At 42.4% G+C, this 27698-nt stretch overlaps 1 protein-coding gene across 1 annotated transcript in view; it reads right to left on the bottom strand.

The window, feature by feature from the left end:
- LOC125287977 (WD repeat-containing protein on Y chromosome) overlaps positions 1–22908 on the bottom strand; it is a 28397-nt gene extending 5489 nt beyond the window's left edge. The window contains exons 1-16 of the mRNA XM_048234065.1: positions 22671–22908; positions 20673–20976; positions 20048–20194; positions 19115–19237; positions 17486–17657; positions 17339–17385; positions 17083–17220; positions 16566–16754; positions 14636–14827; positions 13388–13642; positions 12144–12308; positions 11570–11719; positions 10709–10884; positions 6791–6930; positions 5376–5524; positions 1033–1265 (exon numbers count right to left, since the gene is read on the bottom strand). Of these exons, the coding sequence (XP_048090022.1) occupies positions 1033–1265; positions 5376–5524; positions 6791–6930; positions 10709–10884; positions 11570–11719; positions 12144–12308; positions 13388–13642; positions 14636–14827; positions 16566–16754; positions 17083–17220; positions 17339–17385; positions 17486–17657; positions 19115–19237; positions 20048–20194; positions 20673–20976; positions 22671–22744 (2654 nt within the window). The 5' untranslated portion in view covers positions 22745–22908. The remainder of the gene's footprint in view (positions 1–1032; positions 1266–5375; positions 5525–6790; positions 6931–10708; positions 10885–11569; positions 11720–12143; positions 12309–13387; positions 13643–14635; positions 14828–16565; positions 16755–17082; positions 17221–17338; positions 17386–17485; positions 17658–19114; positions 19238–20047; positions 20195–20672; positions 20977–22670) is intronic.
- Between the last annotated feature and the right edge of the window lie 4790 nt (positions 22909–27698).

The following is a 27698-nucleotide window of genomic DNA, read 5'->3' as shown; positions in this document are numbered from 1 at the left end:
GGCTGCCATAGTGGGCCAATTTTTCAAGCAGCATTTGCAGAGCCTGCTGCCAGCTGAAAAGGAGGCGATTGAATATCCTCCTCCTCCTCCTCAAAAAGCTCTCGGGCACTTCTGGACTGTCTACGCCGTTCGTCGGCCAGTGGTAAATCTCCTCAACCAGAGGCCTTAACCTTGTTATTTTGCTCCGAGTCCAGCAGAGAGAGAGAGAGAGAGAGAGAGAGAGAGAGAGAGAGAGAGAGAGAGTTTCGGAACGTCGTGGGAATTCTAGCAGTTTTTGGTTCCTTTTTTCCCAAGTTCCTTGAGCTGAATTAAATGTTCTGTCTCGGCGACTGTTGGATAGACGTGAGGAGCGTCTGGAAAGAGGGCTCTGGAGAGAATTAACGGCTTGGGGGAAAAAGGAGTGTCATACAATCTGGTCCACTTACATTCAGACATTTAAAAACTGACAACTTCATCCAAACAAATCCATAAGCAAACTCAAGAATGCTATGACCATATGCAGTATGTATAAAAAAATGCATGCTGTCAGTAAGCTTTACTGTATACTTCCAGACAACTGAATCCAAACATGACTTTGACCACTGTCTACAACTACAAAAGACACTGCATACCAGATTCACAGTGCATTTTCTTAGACATAATTAATTGCTAGGTAGTCCAGTTACTTAAAATTGAAAGTCCTCCCAAGTATTTTGAGCCAACCATCCCATCTGGATTAGCTAATTAGTGTCAGTCACAGGCCAAGGGAGACTAATGAGTCAAATCAGCTGGTTCAGTGGTCAGGTAGACCAAAAACAGAACAGAGAGAGAACTCTTTGATCCAAGACCCACTTGTGGTGTGTGTGTGCACGCGCTTGTGCATGAATGTATGTGTGTGTGTGTGTGTGTGTGTGTGTGTGTGTGCATGTGTGTGTGTGTGTGTGTGTGTATGTATGCAGGAACGCTGTGTGTGTGTGTGTGTGTGTGTGTGTGTGTGTGTGTGTGTGTGTGTGTGCGTGCCCACCCAAGAGTGCTACAGGCAGGTCAGCATACCTGGAGCATTGATAAGTGGACACATTGCCGAGTGTCCACCTCCTCTCCTGTCCAAAGGTCCCCACGGCATCTCCCTGTACGGTCCAGAGACGCGCCGTGCCGTCAGCCGAGACGCTTAGCAGGTGCAGGACTCCAGGGGGCCGTGACTCCACACACTCCACACACTCCACACACACCAGTGGACCCTCATGAGCCCTCCAGCGGTGCAGGAGTGGGGGTCTCTCCTCTGTGGGCTAAGGGGAGGAAACAGTTAATGTCACACACACACACACACACACACACACACACACACACCACGCGCACACACACACACACACACACACATACACACACACACACACACACACACACACACACACACACACACACACACACACACACACACACACACACACACAGGCATACAAACATTTAGGTGGAGTTCTGAGTTTAAAATGGCTCTAGGTGCACACATATGCATGTATGCACAAATACAGAAATACCCACCTACATACACAAATATACTCTCACACACATTTGTGTGGTATTCAAATAAAACAGATTGATCTCCTGACTGATGCCCATAACACACACACACACACACACACAACACAGGAACATAGGTGTGTGTGTGTGTGTGTGTGTGTGTTTGTGTGCATCGGTCAGGAGATCACACACACACACACACACACACACACAACACAGGAACAAAGGATCAGAAACAGGATAGAGGGCAAGGATATTAGATATTACATCATAGAAGTATTCTGCACTACTGTGCAATTACTGGTAACACTTTATAATAACTACACATAATTCATCATTTATTAAGCCTTTGTTACTTATTAGTTAATGGTTTGTTCATCATTAGTAATTTCTAATTTATCATCAGTAAAGGATTTGTTCACACAGTTATAAATAGTTTGTTCATAGTAAATAAGCCTATATCTCAAATATTTTTATACATTATTGTTAATACTTAATAAATGATGCAATAATATGTTTTTGATTAAGTAATATTTCCATTATTTAACAATTGTTACATATTTACACATTTGTAAATGTGTTGCAAGGCATAAAAACGTCCTCACTTGAGCTCACAAAATATCATTAACTAACCACTTGTAACTCCTTAATTATTACTTATAGTATTAGGAAGTGGTTTATAAAATATGTATCCTCACCCTAACTAATCATTAGTGCATGCATATTGCATAATTTATTAAGTATTAACAATAATTCATAAACATATTTTAGATATAGGCTTATTTACTATGAACAAACCATTTATAACTGTGTGTACAAATACTTTATTTATGAGAATTAACATAGGAACAATGCTTTACAAATTATGAACAAAGCATTTTGTAATAGTTTGCAACTGGTTTATAATAAGAAAATGATTTCATTATAAGTGGTTGTTTCATTACTTATTAAGTATAAATCATGTACTTACAAACATGTTTTTTGGATAGGCTTATAAACCATTTATAATTGTGTGAACAAATGCTTTACTGATGATAAATTATGTATGAACAAGAAATTACTAATGATGAACAAACCATTAACTAATAAGTAACACATGCTTAATAAACTAGATGTACCGCATAGCGGTACAAAATATGACCGCCGCTCAGTCCTGTACATCCGTTCCGCGAAAATAAATCACACTTCAATTTGTCTCCATATTTTACTCCATCCCCCACTCTTGAAACTTTTGTGTATGCTTGTTTGGCATGCCTGAGTGTGTGTGTGCGGCTGCACAGAAAGTACCCTACTGGTGCTGAAAAGGTGAATAGATTGTAGAATAGCCAAAGAAGATGTAGAATTGTTATAAAACCTTTAAAATCTCTAAACAATCACAAGTAGGGCAGTTCATCACAGTTCATCCATTGCAACTGGATTGATGAAAGGTCACTTACACCTGTAGGCTACATTGTATTTGGGAAAAGCAAAAGGTATCAGCATAATGTTATTTATTTATTTATTTATTTATTTTTATGTATTTTTAAACAAAAACATCTCTGTCAGTTCCATGCCGTTTTCAACAGCTATCAAAAACAAAGGTCATTTTGGATGGATGGATTTTTTTGTGAATGTTTCTTCTTCTACATAAGATTTTAGTCATCTTTAGTTCATGTAATACTTTATTGTCAATGCACAAATTAAGTAACAGTAGTCTGAAACGTTATTGTTAATAAACAAATTAAGTAACAGTAGCCTAGTCTGAAACGAAATGCTGTTTTACATCTAACCAGTGGTGCAAATAACTGACATGTCCAAATGGGCCTTGATGAAATGCGTCGCTAGACTGTTCATACACATTTTAACGGGCCAAAGTTGAAGAGCTTTTGTCCGTTATTGTTAGTGCAAATATAGGCTGATTCATGTTCCCTTGAATTGTTTAACTGAGGTCCATGGCTAGTCTGGCTTTCATCAGACCAAGCTCAATCTTTTAAGAAATCAAAAAATAAATAGCGGGCAGATCAGGCTGGGTTCACCCAGCCTAGTCCATAGACACCGATATTGTTTAATTTTCCCATTGAGATATACACGCTCTGGCTATTCTAAATGCAAAAATGCATCAGGGAGTTATGACAAAATGGTAACTAACAAACTAGATCCTAATAGAAAGCTGTTAGCTTCCCTAAGCTACAGGTAGGATTATAAGGTAGGCCTATTTACAACATAAATTGTCAATAGGCTATGCTGGCGTCTACAAATAAAATCTCCTTTGAAACCAATGGCTTACGCCTACAGTATCAAGCGGACTTAAACTGTCATATCGCGGGCTTAAAAGTTGTAATAACATTCACGCAGCTCCATGAGTCAAGGAAAGCGAATGAAGTAGCCACTTCTAAATGGGACCCACTACACAGTAGCTTAAGGTGTTTTGCTAAAGCAGCCATAATGAAATGAAGGTGTCATTGTTTGATACTTCACACACACGCAGCTTTTTAATTTCACAGACTACAACTACCAAGCTGTAATCAAAGCACATCGATTCCCCTCTCACCCCTGCACACTTAAAACAAAATAAACAGGTGTCTCAGTCTCACGCATGTATAGGCAAAACTGTATCAGACCGGTTGTAACGTTGGTAAATCTTCCATTGCACAGAATGATTTTGTAGCACGTGCAATAAATGACAGTCGAAAGATACAAACAGTGCTGCTATACATTTGCTTGGTATAACCGCATTTATAGTTTTCTACAAATGCAATAAATCAAATGCCTCCATCACTCAACCAACGCTAACGGTAACATTACCTAGGTCCTTATTGATATTACAAGATTAACGTACCTGCAGTAAAAACCAAGCATGTCCGATAAACATCCTCAGATTTATTTCGGCTTCAAGAAGAAATGGGAATTACACTTCATGTGAACATCATCCTATCCTTATTAGATGTTCGCTGCAGTAAATTACAGTCCTTGTATGAAGCGTCCATTGTTTTTTCCAACCCACTTTTAACTTCCAACAAAATTACGTCTCACTGCAACGATGCGCCATCTATGATTGCTGCGCGGCGGTCATAATGATGAATTATGTGTAGTTATTATAAAGTGTTACTCAATTACTATACTAATGGTGCATTCCAGACAATTCGGAAGTCAGATATTTCCTAGTTGGAATCTCCCAATTTCATTCCAGACAAACTCGGAAGTCAAGAATTCTGCGCTCCTACTGGGAAAAAGTACAATGGAACGCCACTTGTAAGTCAGAGTTCCCACTTCTGAACTCGGGGTGAGTCGATCTACCCCAACTTCAAGGTTGGTATTGAAGTCCAACCTCCGACATCCAAGTTGTCTGGAATGCAGCATTATAACAGTGTTTCTCAAACATTTTCAGACCAAGGAACACTTAACCAATGAAAACAAATAAAACCTCACAGACCACCTAGCTAAAAAAAAAAAGTCAGAGGATTCATATGATTTAAACTGGCATAGCTTACATACTGTAGGCAGTGTTGCAGAACTGTTTGGATTTACATACAAGTTGGTGCAATATTGCAAACAACTCATCTATATTATATTTTATCACGTCTGCTCGCGGACCACTTGGGATAGCTTGCAGACTACCAGTGGTCCCCGGACCACATTCTGAGAAACACTGACTTATAATATAGTAATACTTATAGTGTCAACAACTTCCATGCCACCTTCTGATCTATTGTTGGATAAAACTGACTCTTTCAGCTTATGTTGGTTTTTTGGTTATTAAAAATAGTTTAGTCATTTTCAGTCTAGGGAGAAAATTGAGTTCTTGAGAGTTTTTACAGATGTGCACTCCCAAGTATTTAACACTATCTTTTAGTTCCTTTTCGTAAGGGTTCACGGGTCTGGAGCTGTAAGTCCCTCACCACGGTGTGGGTGTTGTCCAGGCAGAACTGGGAGATGTCCCACACCTGCAGGAACCCAGCCGTGTCCCCGGTGAGCAGGAGCCGGTCGTCCTGGTCAGAACTGAGAGCCAACACACACTCACCAGCATTCTGGGGCGCATAGAACCACCCTGGAACAGACAGACGGAACCGTACAGTCACATTGAGACCCAACACACACTCACCAGCCTGCTGGGACCCATAGATGGAAGTGTTAAGTGTACATTCACATTGAGACAGGACCTCTTTTATAACCGAACCCTGACCCTGTTAAATGTTTTTTTATTCATTATTTATTAATAGCAATAGTGGAAGAATGTACACATACAGTGGAAAAATGTATACATACATACATATATTCATATACAGTATATACATACATACATGTTACTTGTGTATATATATATATATATATATATATATATATATATATATATATATATACTGAATTGCTATAAAGAGATTCATTTTCCTGAGCCCAACCTTCCATCCACACCCGCTTCAGCATTTCTTTTCAACAGGCCATACACTCAGCCTCTGTGTGAGCGTGCTCAGGGACAGGGTTAATATTGTCCCATGTTTGTCTGATTTATTGTGTATTAGTCCTATCATGAATTGTCTTATTTATTGTGTATTAGTTCTATGTATTACTTTTATAAATGAAAATATTATCTATAACTTTTTTACCCCAGTTCATGCTGTGATACATCACCAAGTCAAATTCTTGTGTGCTCTATACATTTGGCCAATAAAGTGACCCTGAATCCCAAATATCATAACGGTTTTGGGCTGAGCATAAGGACGTGATATATTTCACATAAGAAGACATAGAGGCACTGACGATCTGCAGCATCCTATATATGCTATAGGTTTTGTCTCCGGTCCAACTAAAACTAAAATATGAGGTTTTACTCCATGCTTGAATTGTGGTGTTAAATGGTGTTACGCCCTTTGCGAAGAAAGCATGGTTTGTGGAAGTGTACTGGGCTTGTCGATGTGTATGCTGAGTTGACTGCCCATAAGAGTATGGATGGGCTTAGAGTTGGAGTTTACAGCTGTGATAAAAAAAGTCAGCAAAGTGAGGGGATTCAGCAGATCCAACGTGAACAAGAATTGCACCATGGGAGTTCGGATTTTTCATTATTATCATAAGGTGTTTATAATTGCTATTGTTAGACTGTCTCTTCTCTCTGTTTCTATCTCTCTCTGCTCTCTCTCTCTGTGTCTATCTCTGTTTTTCTCTCTCTATCTCTCTCTCTCCTCTGTCAGTGGTGCTCCACCAGCACATGTATCCATGGGTCCATGTGTTAGACTGAATCTCTCTTCTCTCTCTCTCTCTCTCTCTCTCTCTCTCTCTCTCTCTCTCTCTCTCTCTTTCTCTCTTCTCTCTCTCTCACCGTGGCAGTGTGGTGGTCCAGTGACGCTCCACCAGCACATGTATCCAGCCTGGGAGCTGAGCAGCAGGGGCCGTCTTCCCCACTGTCCACTCTGGGCTCTCCCCTGCAGGAACAGCAGTCTGTCCACTGGGGCCTGACCACTGGAGGTTCCATCCATCCATCCATCCATCCATTCATTCATTCATTCATTCAAAAAGAGTTTTGCAGAGACAAGTCTGAAATAAACGCTACACACATTAGAGGAAAATATCATTATTACATAAGTGCATGTGTGCACACAAACCCTCATTCTCCTGTACACACATATCAGTACAGTATTATAAGGAAAGGTAACGGCTAGGTTTTTAGCGGACACTTTTATCCAAAATATCTTAGAGAAAACTTAAAGTTATTGTAGTTATTGTACAAAAATGCGGAGTTTTGTTGTGAGATAAAGTGATAATTGTCTGGTGCTTAGAATCTTTAGAGTGTTATTGAATTAGTTTTTATACTATACTATACTATACTATACTATACTATACTATACTTTACATTACATTACATTTGGCTGACGCATTTTTAGCCAAAGCGACTAACAACATGGTAAACAGTTTAAGTTTTTAGGAGCAATTCTCAACAATTTTAGGACAATTTAAAAAACATTAGAGTACAGTGAGAATAAGTGCATCAGTGAGTGCTGTTTTTAACAGTTACGCGTCAGTTTAAGACGGCTGGTGAGTGCTAGGATCAGCAAGACTTGTTGTAAGTGTTGCTATGAGAGGAGATGTTCTCTAAAAGAGCTGGGTCTTCAGGAGTTTTTGAAAATGGAGAGGGATGTCCCTGCCCTTGTAGGAACTGGCAGTGTGTTCCACCAACCAGGAACAACAGATGAGTAAAGTTTGGATTGGCCTGAGCTGCACGGTGGTAGAGCTACATGTAGACGGGTAAAATGTGCCCTTTTGGGTTAGTTGTAGACCAGGCGCCGCCCTTTCTGGATCATCTGAAGTGATTTTTACTGCAGGCTGGGAGACCTGTCAGGAGGGCATTGCAGTAGTCGAGTCAGAGATGACTATTGCCTGAACCAGAAGTTGGGTAGCATCTTGAGTCAAGTAAGTCCTGATTTTCCTCAGATGTTCCGAAAAAGCTAAACGCCATGACCGGGCTTACTGAGGCAACATGATCTGAGAAGTTTAGTTGGTTGTCGAGAACAACTCCTAGATTTCTTGCAGTCCTGGTAGGTGAAACAGACAGGGAGTCAAATTTGATGTTGATGTCGTGGTGTATAGTAGGTTTAGCTGGGAGGACCAGCAGTTCAGTCTTCAGGTTCAGCTGGAGGTGGTGTGCCTTCATCCATGTAGCTATGTCTGAGAGGCAATCCGAGATCCGGTGCTGAAACCAAGGGGTCATCAGGTGGAAAGGACAGATAGAGCTGTGTGTCGCCTGCATAGCAGTGGTATGAGAAGCCATCGCCAACGGATAATCTGTCCCAAGGAGGTGGTGTAGATAGCAAAGAGAAGGGGGCCCAGTACTGAGCCCTGGGGACCCCTGTGGTGAGATGGTGAGGTGCAGATAGCTGACCAAGCCATGATAATGCTAAACCAAGGCCCTGTGAGGTAGGATTCAAACCAGGAGAGAGCAGAACCGAGATTCCCATGTTAGCGGAAGATAGAGAGAAGGATGCGGTGATTAACCGTGTCAAAGGCAGCCGATAAGTCAAGCAGAATGAGTACTGATGACTGAGCGGTCACCCTGGCTTCTTTTTAAGGCTTCTGTTACAGACAGCAGTGCCGTTTCGCAGAGTGGCCGCTTTTGAACCCAGACTGATTTGGATCCAGAAGGTTGTTCTGTGCAAGGAATTCAGAGACCTGTTTGGAGACTGCTCGCTCAATGCCTTTGGATAGGAAAGGCAGGAGGAGACAGGGCGTAGTTCCCTCGACTTGAGCAGGGTTGAGAAGCTTTCTTAAGTAACGGTGTTACCTGGGCCATTTTGAACGCTGTTGGAAATGTGCCGGAGGTTAGCGAGGCATTGATCACATGTGTGATAGCTGGTGCGATGGTCGGGCTGATGGACTGAAGTAGGCTCAGGGGTATAGGGTCCAGCGAGCATGTGGTAGGGACGGCTGCATGTCAGGAGTCTAGATACTTCTTTTTTGGAGAGAGGCGTGAATGCTGAAAAGGATGATCCAGCAGTCCCTAGAGGTTGTAGGAGTGCGGTATCTGAGTCAGATGCGTTGAGTGGGCATGTAGAGAATTGACTGCTGATTGCCGCCACTTTGTTTGTAAAAAATGAGGCAAGAGTATCTGCAGTAAGGCTGGATGGAGGAGGAGGTAGCTGAGGGTTGAGTAGCTTATTTGAAGGTTGAGAAAAGTTTTCGGCCGCCTGTAGCACTGTTGATTTTGTCATTGTAGAAAGCCGCCTAAGCAGCAGTGATGCTGGCTGAGAAGGAGGTCAGGAGTGTCTGGTAGTTTTTGAGGTCATCAGTTAGTTTGGATTTGTGCCATTTCTCCTCAAGCTGCTCTGAGTTTTGGTGCTCCATGATCGGAGGGTATCATTTAGCCATGGATGAGAGTGTTTGGATCGAGCTGGCCTTGTGGTAAGAGGGCACAGCTCGCCTAGACACGAGCTCAGTGTGGAGCAGAGCCGAGTCTGTGGCCTCATTAACCTCCAGAGAGGAGAAGGTGTTGAGTGGAGGTAGACCGGAGGCAACCACAGAGGAAAAGTGCGTTGGAGACAGGTTCCGGATGTTGCGGCGGAACGTGACCATCGTGACTATACTATACTACTTGGGGGCAGCGGTGGCCCACTGGTTAGCACTCTGGACTTGTAACCGGAGGGTTGCCGGTTCGAGCCCGACCAGTGGGCCACAGCTGAAGTGCCCCTGGGCACTAACCCCTCACTGCTCCCCCCGCCAGGTTGCAGGCAGCTCACTGCGCCGGGATTAGTGTGTGCTTCACCTCACTGTGTGCTGTGCGTGTTTCACTAATTCACGGATTGGGTTAAATGCAGAGACCAAATTTCCCTCACGGGATCAAAAGAGTATATATACTTACTATGCTACACTATACTATACTATACTATACTATACTGTACTATACTATACTATACTAAGCTGTACTATACTATACTATACTATACTATACTATACTATACTATACTAAGCTATACTATACTATACTATACTATACTGTACTACTGATCCCCAGGGGAAATTCAAGGTCTCAGCAGCATACATACAACACAAACACATTCTTTAACAGCAGAAAGAGTAATATAAAAACACAACTAAGCAGTAAGGACAGTAGAAGATAAAGAATGTGGTAAATATACTAAAATACAAATTATACTAACACTTAATCTAAATCAATTCTAAAAACAGTATCCACATGGTGGTGATTAATAAATCAGAGGCGCTTGCAATGACTGAGGCAGGGACTGAGCCTGTGATTCTCTGTGCATAGTAAGGTATGGTGAGGTGCTCTAAGGTGCTCTGTGTGAATGAGTGTCATGGTGGTAGTGCAATGGTGATAGTGGTCATGGTGATAGTGCAAATGAGTAAGTCAACAGTGCAACAATGCAGAAATAAAGTAGAGTAAAGTCTATATATCTATATATTTAACTATTTAAGAAAATGTATAAGTGTGGCCACAGTTCGGCTGTGGCATGGAGGGGGGGGTTATGCATATGTGCTAATGTGCTAATATAGCACGCAAACAGTATACTAAGCAATACTATACTGTACTATACTATACTATACTATACTAAGCTATACTATACTATACTATACTAAGCTATACTATACTATACTGTACTTGACTATACTATACTATACTATACTATACTATACTATACTAAGCTATACTATACTGCACTATACTGTACTATACTGTACTATACCGTACTAAGCTGTTTAGATTTCAATATCCAACCAGTGAACTCACTGGTCAGAGTGTAGTCTGGCCAGAGGCCTCTCTGTGTCCAGGGTCCAGATGATCACCTCCCCATCGAAGCTGCCGGTGGCCAGTAGCCTCCGCGCAGGACAGTGAGCCACGGCGAGGACATCGTCCCTGTGCTGATGCCCCGACTTCCACGACATGTCCGCTCTCACATACACATCCTGCAGAAGGAGTGAGAAGGCACTGATGAGCCAATCAGCAACCAGCAACCTGGACAATGCGTATCACCGTGTGCTGGCAACAAGCCAACGCCTCTCTGTGCCAAACTGGACATTCTATTTTTTTTATTCAATTTTGATTTTCAATTTTAATTCAAATTATTTTTTATTATTTTTCACCGTAATGTCTCTAATTTCCCAAATTACCCACAGCATTGTTATACTGCTGCAATAATAATAATAACATACATTGTATGTATACTACATTTATGATGCTCTACTCTAACTCTTATACTGTATTATACCGTAGCTGTTCTGTCCACGGTGGATGTAGAATTCCCTGAATAGAAACGCAGCCTTAGCCCTGGAGCCCGACAGCAGTCAGACAGCCGTGAAAGCTGCCCTTGTCAACAGGGGTGTTTCTCTTGCTGTGGCCTGAACCACAAAACCCCAGGATGGCTACAGAGTTATGACTGTGTGTGCAGGGAGGGCATTTATTCTGGACGGACTTAAAACCCAGTTTTTCATGGCAGGAATGTGATGGTGGGTGCAGAGATATACATATAGTGTGTGTATGTGTATAGGAGGGTAAGTGTGTGTGTGTGTGTGTGTGTGTGTGTGTGTGTAAATTTACTCTAGACTGCATGTTTCTGAATCTATATTTACATGTGACTTCAGTGTGTCTCACATTCGGGTCTGTGATGGTGTACTGGACAATCTGTTGGCTCCAGCCCACTGCCAGGAGACGGTTGCCTGGGAAACAGATGATGCCAGTCACCTCTGTATCAGAAACTGCCTCCATCTTGTGTAAGTTGTGTCCATTCAGAAGATCCCACATCTACTAGAGAAGAAAACCTACTCACAACCAGAACATTTTCTCTGCTATCTGGAAAAACTCTCAGTATTCATATGGTATATAGCATTTTTTTTTACAATTTTGAGCTCACAAAAACAGATGTGTACTAATGTCGTTTTCTGACTCTTTTAAATTCATGGTGCCTTCAATTTACATTTTTTTTCCCCCTATGGTTTTGCAGGTTATGTCAAATGTGAAAATCAGCAAAGAATACAACATTAAAACCTTCAGTGCAACAGCACCTCCTGCCATGATCTAAGTATGGAGCTACAGAAGTCAAATGCTAACATTAACAATGGAATGATTCTGTCATAATAAATCATGTGTGGACGACACAGCACATGTCTCTATCATATATCTGGGTAATCGTTTCTAAACTGGCTTTAGTGTTTGGTAGGTGTGTTGCCTTGATGGTGCCGTTGGAGGCGCCGGTGAGCAGGTGTCTGTGTGTGTGGTGCAGGGCCACACAGGTGATCTCCTCCTCTCCGTGGGCGTGCCGCACCTCCAGAGTCTTACAGCCCGTCCCAACATCCCACACAGCCAATGAGGAGTCGGCACAGGCTGTAACCACCTGGACCAATCAGGAGAATGCACATGACAATGCAGAACAGAGTATCTCATTCTATGCACACTCACAACCATACGCAAGTATGCACTGTATACGCACTCACAGGTATAAATGACTGTTCTTATCCACCTTATTCCTCTACATTCAGATGCTGTTGATTCCTTTCTTTTTAATTCAACTCATTAACAGAAACATGCCCTACAATGACTTGATGTATATTATATCAATATATGGGTAGTTTCACACTCTGGGTAAGCACTTGACATTATACGTGTCTGTGTATGTCAAAAATATGTAATATGTTTCAATATGTTGATTGATTTGATCATATTTATTGAAACCGACACTATACTCCGACAGAACAACATAAATCAGCCGGTTTAGAAAAAAACCTGCACTTCTACCTCCACTAGAGCCTGTTATTTGTTTTACAAACATCCACAGCTCCCGGTTCTTCTGGTCCAATCAGAGCAGGGCTGTGTGAGATCTGACTGTCAATCACAGTCTGGTGCAGTCTGGTGCGCACTGATGAATACAAACTGGATGAGAGGGTGCTCGGTGGTAGTGGAGGAGGGGCATGAGAGTTGTAAACATTCAACATTTTGGCTAAATCCCCTCAATCTGCCAGACGTTGCCAACTGCAGCTTTAATTGTATGTTATTGTTGATGACCAACCTTTGAAGGACTTAAACAATTGTTGGCACAAAACTCATTTTTCGAGTCATTTTCATCATCAAATAGACACTTTAACACATCATATTAATGAAGCTTTACTGTGGGCAGCAAACTGGACCACACTAGGTCATTATGTAATATATTTTAATTGTGATGTTAGAAAAAGTACAGAAATAATTATAACGGAAATGGTGGATGAGGAAATATTTCAGATATGCATCAAACTTAGTTACAGCCTACGAAAAACGTTTCCAGATACAAAATCTTAATAGCTGATTTAATTGTAAAGGTTTCAAGAGGGTTTCATTTTTAGCCTTTTGAATCAAAGTGCTTACCCTGATTGTGAAACTACCCATAACTTTGAATTGAATTGAAGTTGGACCTGAAGCTTCTTGATGAGAGCTCACCTGTCCCAGGTGGGAGTTGTAGATAGCACAGGTAAAAGAAGCACGTGTCTCGTCTGTGCTTTTGCCCTGTAGATGCAGGCATGCCAGGTAGTCCTTGCAGGTCACCAGCAGCATGCTGGGGGAGGCCTGGGTGGTGTGGTGCAGCAGGAAGGGGAAGTGACCGTACTCGGGGCTCAGGCCGGGCTTCACACAGGGGAACCTCAGCTGCAGCGTCCGCACACAGCGCTGTGACGGAATGTCCCAGATCTTCAGCACCTGGTGGAGGAGACAAAATAACTTACTGATGACAATTAGAATGTAGAAGAATTAGAATGCAGCAACAATGCTTTACAAATGATGAACAAAGCATTAACTAATAGCTTACGCTTAATAAATGCTTTATAGCCTTGTCATCCCCCCAACATACACACCAAGACCCCTGGCAGTTGGGTTAGCCCCTTGAGCTGTGGATCTGCCCAAGGTTTCTTCCTTGGTAAGGGAGTTTTTCCTTGCCCCTGTTGCTCTTAGGTGCTCCTTGTTGGTGCCCCAATCACAATCCTCCCCCACCTTTCTTATGCAGCCCTTGCCACTTAATCTACTAAACCCCTCTTCTACTGCACTTTTTTTACCCCACCCCACCCCCCATAAATGCACAAATAGGCTGACACCAGACATAATTTCACTGCATTTCTTACTTCCAGTAACTATATGCATGTGACAATAAACTTCCTTGTATCCTTGTATATAGATGAATAGGTGGATGGATAGGCAAATGGATATATAAACAAAATGTAAAGGTAAACAGGTAAAGTGTTTAATTGATTGATCCCTGTTTGTCTAAACAACTGAGTGAATAGCATCCGTTCATCTCCTCTATGACACACAAAATTTGACAAATTTGGCTGTCAGTGCATTGCAAGCAAATTTGTCTTGATAAGACGCCTTAAAATAAGACGTGCTGCTATTAAATTAAGTCAAAATGATCTTACGATAAAGCACTAGGTGAGTCTCTTTATACTAAAAACAACACCAACTAGATGTTTGATCTTAGTGTAATATAAATAACACTTTGTTCGATAAGCAGGTTTCTCAGTGCTGTTGCATATATAAACCCTTTCAAGAGAGTTCCATTATCAGCATCATAGTTGGCCCCACAAGACTTCCGTTTTAACATTCCATATGGTAACTTAATGCAGAGGAATTAGATTGGGAACCAAATAGACCGTTCAAGCATTGTTTTTGTTTTTATTGTTGAAAGGGTCTATATACCGCATCTCTAGAGTAGCTGAAGATGTGGTTCAGCCTCTGGTGGATAGCCACGTCCAGCACCGTGGTGTTGTGGCCGTGGAGGGTGGCCACCGGCCGGGACATGACGTAGCGGTTCCACAAACGCACAGCCGGGTCGAGCCCACACGTCACCAGCAGACTCAGGGCGGGACAGAAGTCAAAGCTGGTCACCCCCTGAATGAGAGTAGACAGAGAGAGGGAGAGAGAGAGAGAGAGAGAGAGAAAGAGAGAGAAGAGAGAGAGAGAGAGAGAGGAGAGAGAAAGAGGGTCATTATGAAGGTATAAAATATATCTCTCCTTTTCAGATTTCCCTGTTATTCATTTCATCGCCCATGCTGAGTTTGCCTCAAATTCTTTTTTGTCTTTTTTCCATTTATTATTCATAAATTCATTCTTATTTGTTTTATAAATGCATATCACCATTTATGGAGACAACTTATTGCAGTTGCTCTCTAATACCCACTTTTAGATTTTTCTTTTTCTTTTCTTTTGTTTTTCCTTTATGTGCTTCCTACAAATTTGTAACTCTTATTGGCTCAGTTTTTCCACTTTGTTGGCATGTTATGCATTGTGCTCTGCTGTTTCCAATTTGTGTGCTGCATTTGGGCGACCACTTACAGGGTGCTCTCGTTAAACGCTATAAAGGGTGTCTTTTTTTTTTTTTTTTTTTAACCAAACAAACTGGGACTTTTAATTGGAAGTAAAAACCCACGAAGCTCTGAGTAGAAAAAAACTAAACAAAGTAACAAAGTAAAAAAACAATCACCACCCATTTGAATCATGGGTGTATATTTAGCATCAAACAATGTCCCCACACACACTCTCTCTCCCTTTTGTGTATATCTCCCCACACACACACACTCTCTCTCTCTCTCTCTCTCTCTCTCTCTCTCTCTATATATATATATATATATATATATATATATATATATATATATATATATATATATATATATATATATCTCCCCACACACACACACTCTCTCTCCCTCCCTTCTGTGTATATCTCCCCACACACACACTTTCTCTCTCCACATGTATCTCCCCACACTCACTCTCTCCTCTGTGTAGAGGAATTGTGGGACAGCCCCCCTGTGGAGATATGGACCAACTGTCAGCATTTCTCAGTAGAGTAGTGTTTCTCATTCAGGGCAGATTACCACATCGGGGGGGAAAAGGTATTTTTCTTTCAAAATAAAAGTCTCTCTTAAAATACCTGAGTGAGGTGGCCTCAGACAAGGTCACAGTAACCTGTGCAATGTCAGTCAATGACAAGAGATGTTTACACGGTCTTAAAAGAGTTGGTTTGACCGAATGTTTTGGTCAAACCAACTCTTTTAAGACAAGAAGTATCCCCATGAAACCAAAGAACACCTGCTTTCAACCAGCCTTTTTTGGTAGCCTATCTGAAGATATTGTAGTGAACTGAGCCTAGCTGGTTCATGACTGAACTCCCATAATGCTGTGCAGTGTATGTGTGTGTGTGTAATGTTGATTTTGGTTTTAGTATGAGTAATTGCGTTTACCTGGTCATGTATGTGTTAGCTGGTATAGTCTTTCTTTATGTTGTACCTCATGTGTTTACCCCGTGTATTGTATGTGACTACCCTGTTTGTGTATTGTGCTTGTTTAATTGACCTCCTTTGTGTTGCCTGTGTAATGACGTATATGTGTTTTGGTGCGTAACCAATTAAACCATTCTGAGACAACTTTGCAGTTTGTTACAATATGTTAACATTGTCTTGCAGTCTTAGAGTGTGCTGAGAGTCTCCTGCTTTGCGCTGCAGCTTCTAAATTATTTTCTGTTCTCATAGCACACAAATAGGGCTTGTGTCATCCACCATCAGGATGGTAAACAAACTAACAAGGAAATAAAGGACAGTGCGCTCTGTACACTGGATGTCAAACTCACTTTGTTGATTTTCCAAATGTAGCTTTTCCTTCTCAGGTTCAGGTCCATGATGACCACTGAACTGGTGGCGCTTTCTGATGATGTCATAATCAGTTCCCCTTGGGATTCATACTTGATCCTGTTAATTGGCTCTTGGTGAACTCTGGAAAGCTGCTGATAGGTGACCAGAGGACTGTTTGGACACAGGTCCTGTTGTGAAGAAATGTTTTTTATTAGGCAAGGCTAATTAGATTCAGATTCAGATTGTGGCAGAGCATCAAGACAGCTGAAAAGCTTTTATCATGTCATTTACAGTATGTATGATATGACTATCATTCAGGTGTTGCCATGCTTGCCCTCTCAAATGTTGATTTTATTTGTTACTCATTTTAACTATTTTTATTTAGATACTTCTAAATAAAAAACTTTTAAATACTTCACATTCTACATTATAATATGGGCCATCTACTCTAAAGTTGACATAAGCAACACATTTTCTGTAGAGTTCTCCAAAGCCACCATACTGTATCACACCCACCGGCAGGTAGAGCCTGTTAGGGCCTTTCTGGTTGCTGAATGGAATCTCAAACAGGCCTTTGAGGGGCTTGAGGAACCAGAGCAGGTGGACAAAGCCCTTCTCATCTCCCCACATCAACACTGACCGATCTGTCGGAGACTGAGAGGTAGCATACGATCGCTTCACATCACTCACTTATCAACTACAGCCATTCATGAGCCAATTACTAAGTGATTTATAAGGGGATGCTGTCAGTGTTAGCCAAGAGCAGTCATACCTTGGTGTCATACCAGTAACACATTGATGTGACGGCATTGCTCAAACCTGTAAGGGAGGGAAAGAAACAAGAATTGACTTGTGCTGCTGACTTTCAGGTCTGTATCTCCCCAGACCTCGAGCGCATGGCCTCGAGCATGAGACACACCAAACAAGTGGAACTCCTCGGTGTAGTTTCTCGTCGAGATGTCAAAGAAGCGGAGCTCCCTTCCCAAAGTAGTGACCACCATTTTGTGAACGTTGGGCAAGAAGATGGCATCGGTGGTCCAGCCTTTGAACTTCCCACGCAAGTGCTCCCCCTCAGCAGGGTCCCCGATGAGCTATCGGTCAAGTCAAGGAAGATGGAAGAAGAGACAGACAGGAGTAAGGAGTATGAATCTGGTTAACAATCCTCAATCATCTACCTATAGGGGGCGCTATGACACAAGCGGCAGCATTGTCTGAACCACATTTTGGTCCAAATGCCCACGGGATCTAGCCTAGAAATCTAGACGCACCCTAGCGGCAGAAAATTACATTTGCTTCCAGGGCTAGTCTAGCAACTCTCCGTTGGCTTGTGAGCTCGAAAAATTAAACTTCTATAGATGTTGCTGTTGGCCAACAGTGTGACACGAGTTAAGCTTGATTTAGGTTGGCAAAAGTTTGAACTAGCCAACTAGCTCCGCTGGTGGGAAAACGCATGTGACTCAGCGCTGTCCAATTGCGTGCAGAGGGAATTTGAAAGACATCCGATTATCCTGCTAAATGAGAGGCTCTGCATCAGAGTCCTGCAACGGGACGGGTCGGGAAAAGTTGCTAAAACGGGTAAATTATGACGTCCCTAAAATGTACGGGCGGGTATGCGGGCGGGAAAAGAACTTCTTGCGGGCGGATACGATGAGAACCAAAACAGTATAGAAATAAAACATCATTGAAAAATATGTGAAATATTTGTATATCTAAATTACCATTACCAAATCGCAAATATGTGTTTTAGTCAACGATACGACACTTGACCCATCACATCAGTACTGCGACTTTTGAATTATTTGTTTGATGCATCTATGTGTGAAAACATTAAACAATATAACCGTCTCGTAGTTGGAGCGCAAGAGAGTCGGCTACAATGGATGAAGTCAAGGTAAAGTTGGCTAGTGGCAGGCTCAGGTTGTTTTTTTCTTGTTCTCTTTGTTTCATTAACAGGCCCATTTTATGTAGAATAATGTTCTGATGCAGCAAGGTTTGGGCTATGTGTCGTTGTTGTAAGGTTTATCCCTGACGCAAAATGTAAAAAAAGGGTCACCCTTTAGGCCTACGTGCTTCAATTGTGCGAGAAAAGAAATAAAGAACATTCATTTGAATGATTTTAGCTTGTGTGTGATTTATCGCGGGCACGGGTCAGGTAACGAGCAAAATATTAACGGGTCCGGGGCGGGTGCGGATTTCATTTTAATATCACCACAGGTGACGGGTCGGATCTGGTGCTGAACTTCTCGGGTGCGGGCGGGGGCGGGTCTAAAAAAATGGACCCGTGCAGGACTCTGCTCTGCATATCCCCAAATTGAAAAAGTATGAGTCATTTGTACTTAGACATATTTAGTGCATGCGCACACACACACACACACACACACACACACACATACACGCACGCGCACACACACACACACACACACACACACACACAAACATGCACTCACACGAACACACACACACGTGCACGCACGCACACACACACACTCTGAAGTGTTCAGCTGCCCACTGTCTGTCCAATATATCACTTCAACATTTGTTTACTCACCTCCAATGACCTCATGAGGTGGAGGTGTCTGTTCCAGACGGAGAGAACCCCACCCTTGCTGATGCTGATGAAGCGCAGGGGTGGAGGCTGACTCACACACACTACACGGATTACTGGCTCTTGCTGTGGAGTGTGTGGAGGGGAGGATAAGCCCAGGGTGTGTGTGTGTGTGTGTGTGTGTGTGTGTGTGTGTGTGTGTGTGTGTGTGTGTGTGTGCGTGTGTGTGTGTGTGTGTGCAGTGTGTGTGTGTGTGTGTGTGTGTTGTGTGTGCATGTGTGTGCATGTGTGCGTGTGTGTGTGTGTGAGACAGAGAGAGAGGGAGAGCGAGTGAGAGAGAGAGACAATAGAGAGCCATGAGTGAGCAAAACCAAAAATCATCTCCCCAAAATAAACCTGAAGGTAACTTCTGCTGATGCATGGGTTTTGTATGTGTGTGTGTGTGTGTGTGTGTGTGTCTGTCTGTCTGTCTGTCTGCCTGTCTATGTTAGTGGGGATCAACAAACAGACTGACTAATTCAGTAAACAAGTAAGTTGTTCAATTAGCAATTGTTAAATCAGGCAACCAATGAACTAAGGAATAAATCAATCTACTCTTGGATGCATCATCAAACATGCCACGGCTTGTTTATGTTTTTTACAGAACCTCTGATAAATAATTGTTGTGTAATTGAGAAAATACGACATCATTCCAACATATTGTGTCTGTTAATATAACTGTTATTCAGCAGAGACCGTGGCCAGGGCAGCAGCGGTCGCTCGATGGTGTTTTATGCCCCCAATGTCGTCTTCCAAGCAGCGCTGCCACCACTGACTTAAAGGCACCTAATCCTAACCCTAACCTTCACCCATGGCTATCCCGAGTGCCTTCCCGGCAGCGCTGCTTTGTCATTGACATCGTTGGGGGCATAAAACACCAAGAAACGCAGCGGTCACCTTGTTGTGCTGGCAGTGGCGTAGGAGGGGCTGGGAGGTCAGCGTGTCCCCTCTGGCCTGTTCCTCAGTTGACCTCTGGAGGGCGCACTGGAGGATGTAGGAGCAGAACTGCTCCCAACCGACTCGACCCTCGCAGGACGTGTCCACCTGTCCAGAGCAAACACAGCTCAGTATCAGAGAGGCCCTAAAAAGTATGGGGTCGTAACTGCCAGAGCTGGGATAGAGTATGTGGATAGAACAGTTGGATATTAAAACACGAGAAGTTTTAACCCTTAAAGGTGTGGGTTTTTCAACATTCTAAAATAACATTCCGTTCCGCAATAATGTTCTAAATAAAGGTTCTAAAATTTTATGTTGAATTCTTTAGAACGTTCTTTTTCAACATTCCCATCACACTGGTGTGACGGTACACTTTTAAGGATAAAGATTTATTGACAAATAAGCGCTGAGTTTAATAATCAAACCCACATTAACTTGCAATGTTGGCTACATTGGCTAGTATTAGCATCTCAACACAAGCTGTGCTGATTTTGATGTCATGTACAGTTTCATTCATCTCTCATTGGATGGTTTGGTCATAGCTAACATGCTACCACACAGGCAAGAGACCTTATTGGCTACTTGCCTCATCAAAGAGCTCCTCCATCTCACTGACCCAACCCTCCGAGCCCGGTAGGATCCTCATCACGGCACGGAACTCCTCAAGCCCCATGGAATTCCCCAGAGACCCTCCCCGGCCAGTGCCCAGCTTCGCTGCCCCTCTGGAAGGCCTGGGATGTGAGGTCACTGGCTCGTCATGTGGCCTGGAGCTCCTAACTGGTGCTCCTGTGTCCGTGACGAAGGTCAAAGGTCGACTGAAGCATTCCCGCAGCAGCTGCAGATGTTCCAGTCTCAGTTCATCTTGCAAGCTGACCCCCAGGCCCATATAACTATGCACACAAGGCAGATGATTTAGATTTACATAGATGACAAACAAACACTCAACTCAGTTACACAAGTTGTGTAACTCGGTGGTCCTACTGCTAAGAGGAACTTGATTGATTCCATGAGATCCTCTGGGAAAAAATAGCAGAAGCTGTGAGTACATTCACTAGGTCAGCTTGGTGATTCGGGTCATGTATGATGCACACAGCTACACACAAGAGGAAGCGGAATAATGAAGATGTGGATCGCCACGGAAACAGGAGATCCCATTTTGCTTTGTTGCATGTCTTCATAGACTGTTTTGGTGGTACTTGTCTTGGCAACAGATTGATGTTCCAGACAGTGATTTGAGTCTTTTAGTGTGTATAACCTAAGAGTAGTGCAGTGTTTTTTTTATACAGTTTACTATTTTTTACTGTTTTTATGCAAGCTTTTACATGAATTTCCTTTGGGGTCAATAGAGTGACTGTCTGTCTGCCCATTAGTCTATCTCTATGTTGATGCATTTCATTACGGTGTTGCTATAGCGCCTCTGTCTGGTAAGTCTCGGAACAGGCAGTAGGTTTGACAAACTACCTTTCCTCATGGGTGAGTGTGTGAGTGTTTGAGTGTATGCCTGTGTGTGGTGGGGGTTGGGACATAAAGGGCATTGATTATGAGACCATCTGCATATGAATAAACCTGGTTAAGGAATGCATAATGTTCTTGAATTTCCCCTAGGGATCAATAAAGTATCTATCTATCTATCTATCTATCTATCTATCTATCTATCTATCACCAAACAGAGGTGCGGGCTAGAAAGAGATTATAAAGAAAGAGTAGCCACACACTCTTAACTCTTTTTGACTATTTATTTGTGACTGACATTTTGGCAACAGCCTCCATCAGGGTATTCACCTGCAAGGATGTCCTACCTCATTTCAGAGCCATGTTTTATCAGTTACATGTTATCAATCACACATACATACACACACAAGTATGAGTATGTTTAAAAAAAGTTACAATAAAAAAATACATGCACAGTATTTGTGTGTGTGTGTGTGTGCTCTAGGATCATTCTGTTTCAGTTGGCCCATGACAGAGATATTCTTGTCGGTTACAGATTTCTGTCACAGGTTGGGTCTTTTCATTTTATGATGAATCATATGGATGATTTAAAAAAGTGAAAAAAAAAAATCACCAATGGAAATGTTACTAATACTAATGAGCTATAGCCTACAATGCTTTACATATAACACTTTGGATTTCACAGATTGCTGTGTGTACTGTAAATAATTTAGATTATCTCATAACTTTATTAAATTCTTTATGACCAGGGATGTAGTGGTAAAATAAGGGGTGGGTTAACTATGAATTCTGTGATCTCGGTGAGGTGGACTGTGCCATGCGGTATCGAATTTTTTAAAAAGGCATTCAAAACATGTTTGATGATGGATTAGGTTATTGTCCAATGTTTCTAACAATACCAGTGGTATTGAATGGTTCCTAGAGTGTTGATGAGTGTACATATTGTGAATGTGGATAATACAGTGTGATTTTTGAATGTTAAAAGTTGCAATTGATAAATTAACTCTTTTGAGAGGTGGATGAACTCTATTTCTGAAATTTCAGAGGTGGATAAACTGTGTTTACTTGCGTTTAACCTCCACTATACATCCCTGTGTATGACTCTTTATCATGCAAACACTGACACACTCACCGGAGACTGCGGCTGGGTATTTCCTCCTCATAGACTTTCCAAGGATCATCGGTTTTCCTCCTGAAGACTTCCATTTTAATGGACCTGTTCCTGTTCCCCAACAAGTCAATTCATTCCACACCCCATATGATTCTGCTAGGAGTTATTTAATTATTATTTATACATAGTTAGCTATGATCTATTCCGTACCACAACGGCCTGCATGAGGTCTTCTCTTGTGTTTAAGACCCTCCATATTCACAAGACCTCCAGACCCCCCAGGAAGGTAAGTTTTTGAAGGGAGTGGGTGGTGCATGTGTGTGTGTGTGTGGTAGGAAGGTAGGGTTTTGAAGGGAGTGGGCGGTGCAGCATGTGAGAACACAAACTTTAGCAAACTTTAACAAACATCAGCAAACACCTCCTGTCAATGTATCCTCCCTGCTGATGAGGTGGTGAGGGCGGGGGTGGTTGTGTGTGTGTGTGTGGGGGGGGCAGTTTGTGGAGGGGGTCGGAGTATTAACTCTTTGTTTCTCTTCTCTTCTCCTGAGACGAGTCACACACACTCACATGCATTACTGCTCAAGAGTGGAATGCTGTTCTCCAATCAGTCATCCACCAGTCACTCTGCAGGCAGGCCTAACACACACACACACACACACACACACACACACACACAGACACACACACACGCTTTGTTGAGGTTGGGTCAATACATTGCAAGCCCTGGGACTTCTGGAAAACCTTAAAGTTATTAAAGGTTTGTTTATTTGTTCCTTAATGAAGGTGAAAATATAGTCCTTAAATATTATATAGCCTAAGTCAATTAGCCACAGGGTAGAATTATATTTTTTTGGTGGTGCATTCATATTTGCCCTCCAGAGCAGAGCATTCAGTTGGATAACTTAGATGAGAAGGTCTGATATTCAAGACTTGCCAGGTTAATGATAGATTTATTGTGGCTTCAGGCCAAGCTGGATGAATTAGGCTTGAACATGCTTGATACATTGATGGTCTTGATGGTTATGCTCATGCTAATTCATTGTATGTATCTTTTGTGTAAGGTGTGATTTGTGAAATTAACCTCTATGCCGAATAGTATGCTTTTCTTTAGTGAATTCAAAATGACATCTTTACTGAAGTTAGGGAAGTGTAACTTAGCTTTAATCCAACCAAGTCAATATTGGGAAATCTTTAACTCACTGGTGATCCATTGAGTAATTAGACGACTGTGTTTTCAAATTGCCATGGTTACACCACTTGTGTACATGTCTAGAGTGCTATGCCACACACAGTAGATAAGCCTCATCCAGAGTTGACCTGATATGGGAGAAATATGACCATTTAATGTGATTTAGCATAATAAATTATTTGTGTGTGTGTGTGTGTGTGTGTGTGTGTGTGTGTGTGTGTGTGTTTGTGTGTGTGTGTGTGTGTGATGTCTGTGTTATCGTGAAAGTGTGTAGGCATGCACCACTGAAGCTATATCTGAATGCTAAAAGTGTTCTGTGGGAACCATAAAGAGGAAGAGACTAATACATGTAACATTCATTTTAGAGCTAAAATAGTTTATTTCATTAATGTGCATTCAGTTTCCTCCATACAGGCAACAATTTATTTTACTTAAAGGGATTAGAACTTATTTGAGTTATTACTAGGTAAAGCAGAGCTGAAAGTATCACTCCAACATTAATGTAACAGCTGCGACAACAACTGACATACATAGAGCCACATCCACGTTCATTTTCATGCCAGAAGAAGCTTCATCCATGGCCTGGTCACAGTCTGTGAGCTCAAGGTCCTCCAGCCTGAGGGTGGTGCTGTTGCTTGCAAGCGGTGTGCACAGAAAAGCATCAGGCCAGTCTAACACCTTGTTACGGTTTCCCCTAAGAAGTTCCACACTCTCTATGATCTCACAGCCACAGGTGAAAGGGTTCCGGCCAACTCTCAGCTCCAAAAGACGGTCCAGGACCAGCCCGAAGGAGGTTGCGCTGGACAGGTCGGTGAGTCGGTTCCCGTCCAGAGAGAGAAACTGTAGCTGAGAGGCCCTGGTCAGGTCCGGGAGCAGGCTGAGGAGGTTGTTAGAGAGATAGAGCTCCCTGAGTCCCTCTGGAGGGTTCCGGAACTCCCACAACCTGTTCCCGCTCAGATCGAGCACCTCCACGCCCGCTGGCACGAGCCCGTCTGCTGTCTGGATGCCCGTGGAGGACAAATTGAGAGTTTTTAGCTGCCCAGTGGAGTTGAGACAATCGGAACCAAAAGCAGAACCGTCCAGGGTGTTCTGGCTCAGATCGAGCTCCGTCAGGTTGGGGGACGCTTGTAGGAGAGGGCAGAGACCCTCCAGGGAGCGCACCTGGTTCTGACTCAAGCGAAGGACGGAGAGGCCGAGAGAGCTGACAGGGGGAGCGGAGGACGATATGCAGCGGATCAAATTGACCAGGCTTTCGTCGGTCAGGCCGTTCTCTGACAGGTCCAGCTCGGTCACGTTCGCCAGCATTGCTATGGTAGCGCATGCTTCGTTGACTAGCAACAGCCCTCCAGGCACACCACGCAAGGTCAGGTGGTTGAGCGAAGACAACAGCCAGGCGTACAGTGGGTGCATTGGTGGCAGGAGCAGAGAAGGGTCAAAGGTCACTCTGTCCATTCTGAGGGCGGTGACAGGGCATGGTTCAGTGGGGTTGGGAGGGTGTGTAAGGGCTTCCAAAGTGGTTTGTGTGAAGTCCAAGTGATGGACTTTGGTCTTCGGCAGTGTGTTAAGCAGCGCAGACAGAAACACCCCCGGGATACGAACTCGCGTGAACAGAATACGCTCCAAAGGGAGAAAAACTAGGGCAGCGATTTCATCAGAGTCTTGCATGGACAGAAATTTACTCTGCAGTTGCAAGACACCATCCTGCAGTTCCAGCTCACTCATCTGCAAACACATCATCATCTGTAATGGCTTCTGCAGGGAGTCCGCAGCACACACACAGCGGCCCGTATCACCATACTCAGAATCAGAGACCATACAGATTGCCATGACAACATCTCCTTTTAACTCCACCCACAAAAGGAGGGCCAACAGGAGTCTATGCCACACCTTCATCTGCGATTTCGTCTTGAGATCGTTCCTCTACTGCAGGAGAAGGAAAAACGATGTGTCAAGCAGTGAAGTTTATTGAAATGACGAATGAAATTTTGTCATTTAAATGAAAACTTCTTCTTGATTCTTAATGATCATCCATATCTCTTTTCCTAATTATATGTCAACATCAATTAAATTAAAATATTAACATCATTTTTTTAAAGTTATATAGTGCAATATATCACACTTCCCTCCATCAACAGGAGGTACATAGATGGGTTATTTTTCCCAAAATGTAGTAAATTCTCTTTTTTATGGCACAGTGCAGCACACCAGGTACAGTACAGGTTTATCTATATATAAACCTGGCCATATGTTACACTGCTGTAACACTTTCTGGTGTTACACTGTATGATCTATCAAAGTATTCATCAAACAAAATAATGATTGAAATGTTGATTGCTGATAGTATGTGATTAAACTTTGGCAAAGATTTTGATTAATCACTCTAATAGTGAAATATATCTACAATTGTGAAAACATATTTTCTCATATTTTGGTCCAACACTCTGGCACACACAGACCATAAAACTGAATCTATAACGGAACAGAAGTTTGTCGACATCTTTTTTTCCACATTTGTCTCAAACACCAGCATAAATTCACCACAAATTCAATCTATAATGGAAACAACTGAACGGTAACATTTCTGACTAAATTCTACAAAACATTATCCAGTGCTGCTGCACTATACAGCACAATACAAACATACAGGTCTTCTTCAGATATACTAACAGTTATGCGCCGGTTGGGTCAGTCTGAAGCAGTCAGTCTGGAGATCTGTTGGAGACCTTTAGGGACTTTAAGTTTTGCATGCAAAGAAAAAGGGAAGTTGATGAAGCAATATGACTGACACCTAAAAAAGGAAGATAGGAAACTAAGATTTCTGGAATCTGACAGTACATTCTCTCTCTCTCTCTCTCTCTCACACACACACACACACACACACACACATAAACTGAGATGTCTGCAATCTTCCCAACTTTGACATTCAAACAGAGCAAAGCACACACATGCATAGACTGACAGTACATTCACTCTCTCTCTCTCTCTCTCTCTCTCTCTCACACACACACACACACACACATTGGCCACTGATTTAACATGTAATATCTTTCCTGTGAATAACTGAAATATCAAAAGAAAAAAAAGAGAAAAAAAGTCCTCAGACCAAGGCATTTCTTAGAATAAAATGTTTTTATGAAACGGGAAACTGAATTATGGTGTTCTGCACACACACACACACACACACACAGTTTATAGAAGTGAAGAAAAAGGGAAACATGCAATAAAAATGGGATATAAACAGACAATGATGTGGAACTATGTTGTGAGGTATCATTGACATCACTGTTCACTTTTACCACCCAAAACCTCAACCCTCATGAACACACACACACACACAAACCAACATACACACACACACAGGGGTGTAGTAGTAAAATAAGAGGTGGGTAAACTATGAATTCTGTGATCACAGGGAAGGTGGACTGTGCCATGTGGTATCGGATTTTTTTTTAAAAAGGCATTCAGAACATGTTTGATGATGGTGGAGGTTATTGTCCAATTTTTCTAACAAAACCAGTGGTATTAAATGGTTCCTAGAGTGTTGATGAGTGCACATATTGTGAATGTGGATAATACAGTGTGATTGTTTAATGTTAAAAGTTGCAATTGGTGAATAAACTCTTTTTGAGAAGTGGATAAACTCTATTTATGAGGATACTTGCGTTTACTTGTGTTTAGCCTCCACTACATCCCTGTACACACAGTAAAAAAGATACACTCAGGCTGACGTGGACGCACACAAACACTGAAAAACACACACACACACTGGTGTGTAAATGAGTGACTGGTATAATGTCAGCCACATCAACCTAATTTGAGTTCAACTTGCACTTTCCCTGTCATTTAAATTAGAGAGAGAC

This window comes from Alosa alosa, chromosome 22 (genome assembly GCF_017589495.1).
Source record: "Alosa alosa isolate M-15738 ecotype Scorff River chromosome 22, AALO_Geno_1.1, whole genome shotgun sequence".
In the NCBI taxonomy this organism is placed as follows: Eukaryota; Metazoa; Chordata; class Actinopteri; order Clupeiformes; family Clupeidae; genus Alosa; species Alosa alosa.
The sequence above is the reverse complement of the archived record's forward strand: the minus strand, read 5'-3'. Positions and strand labels throughout refer to the sequence as shown.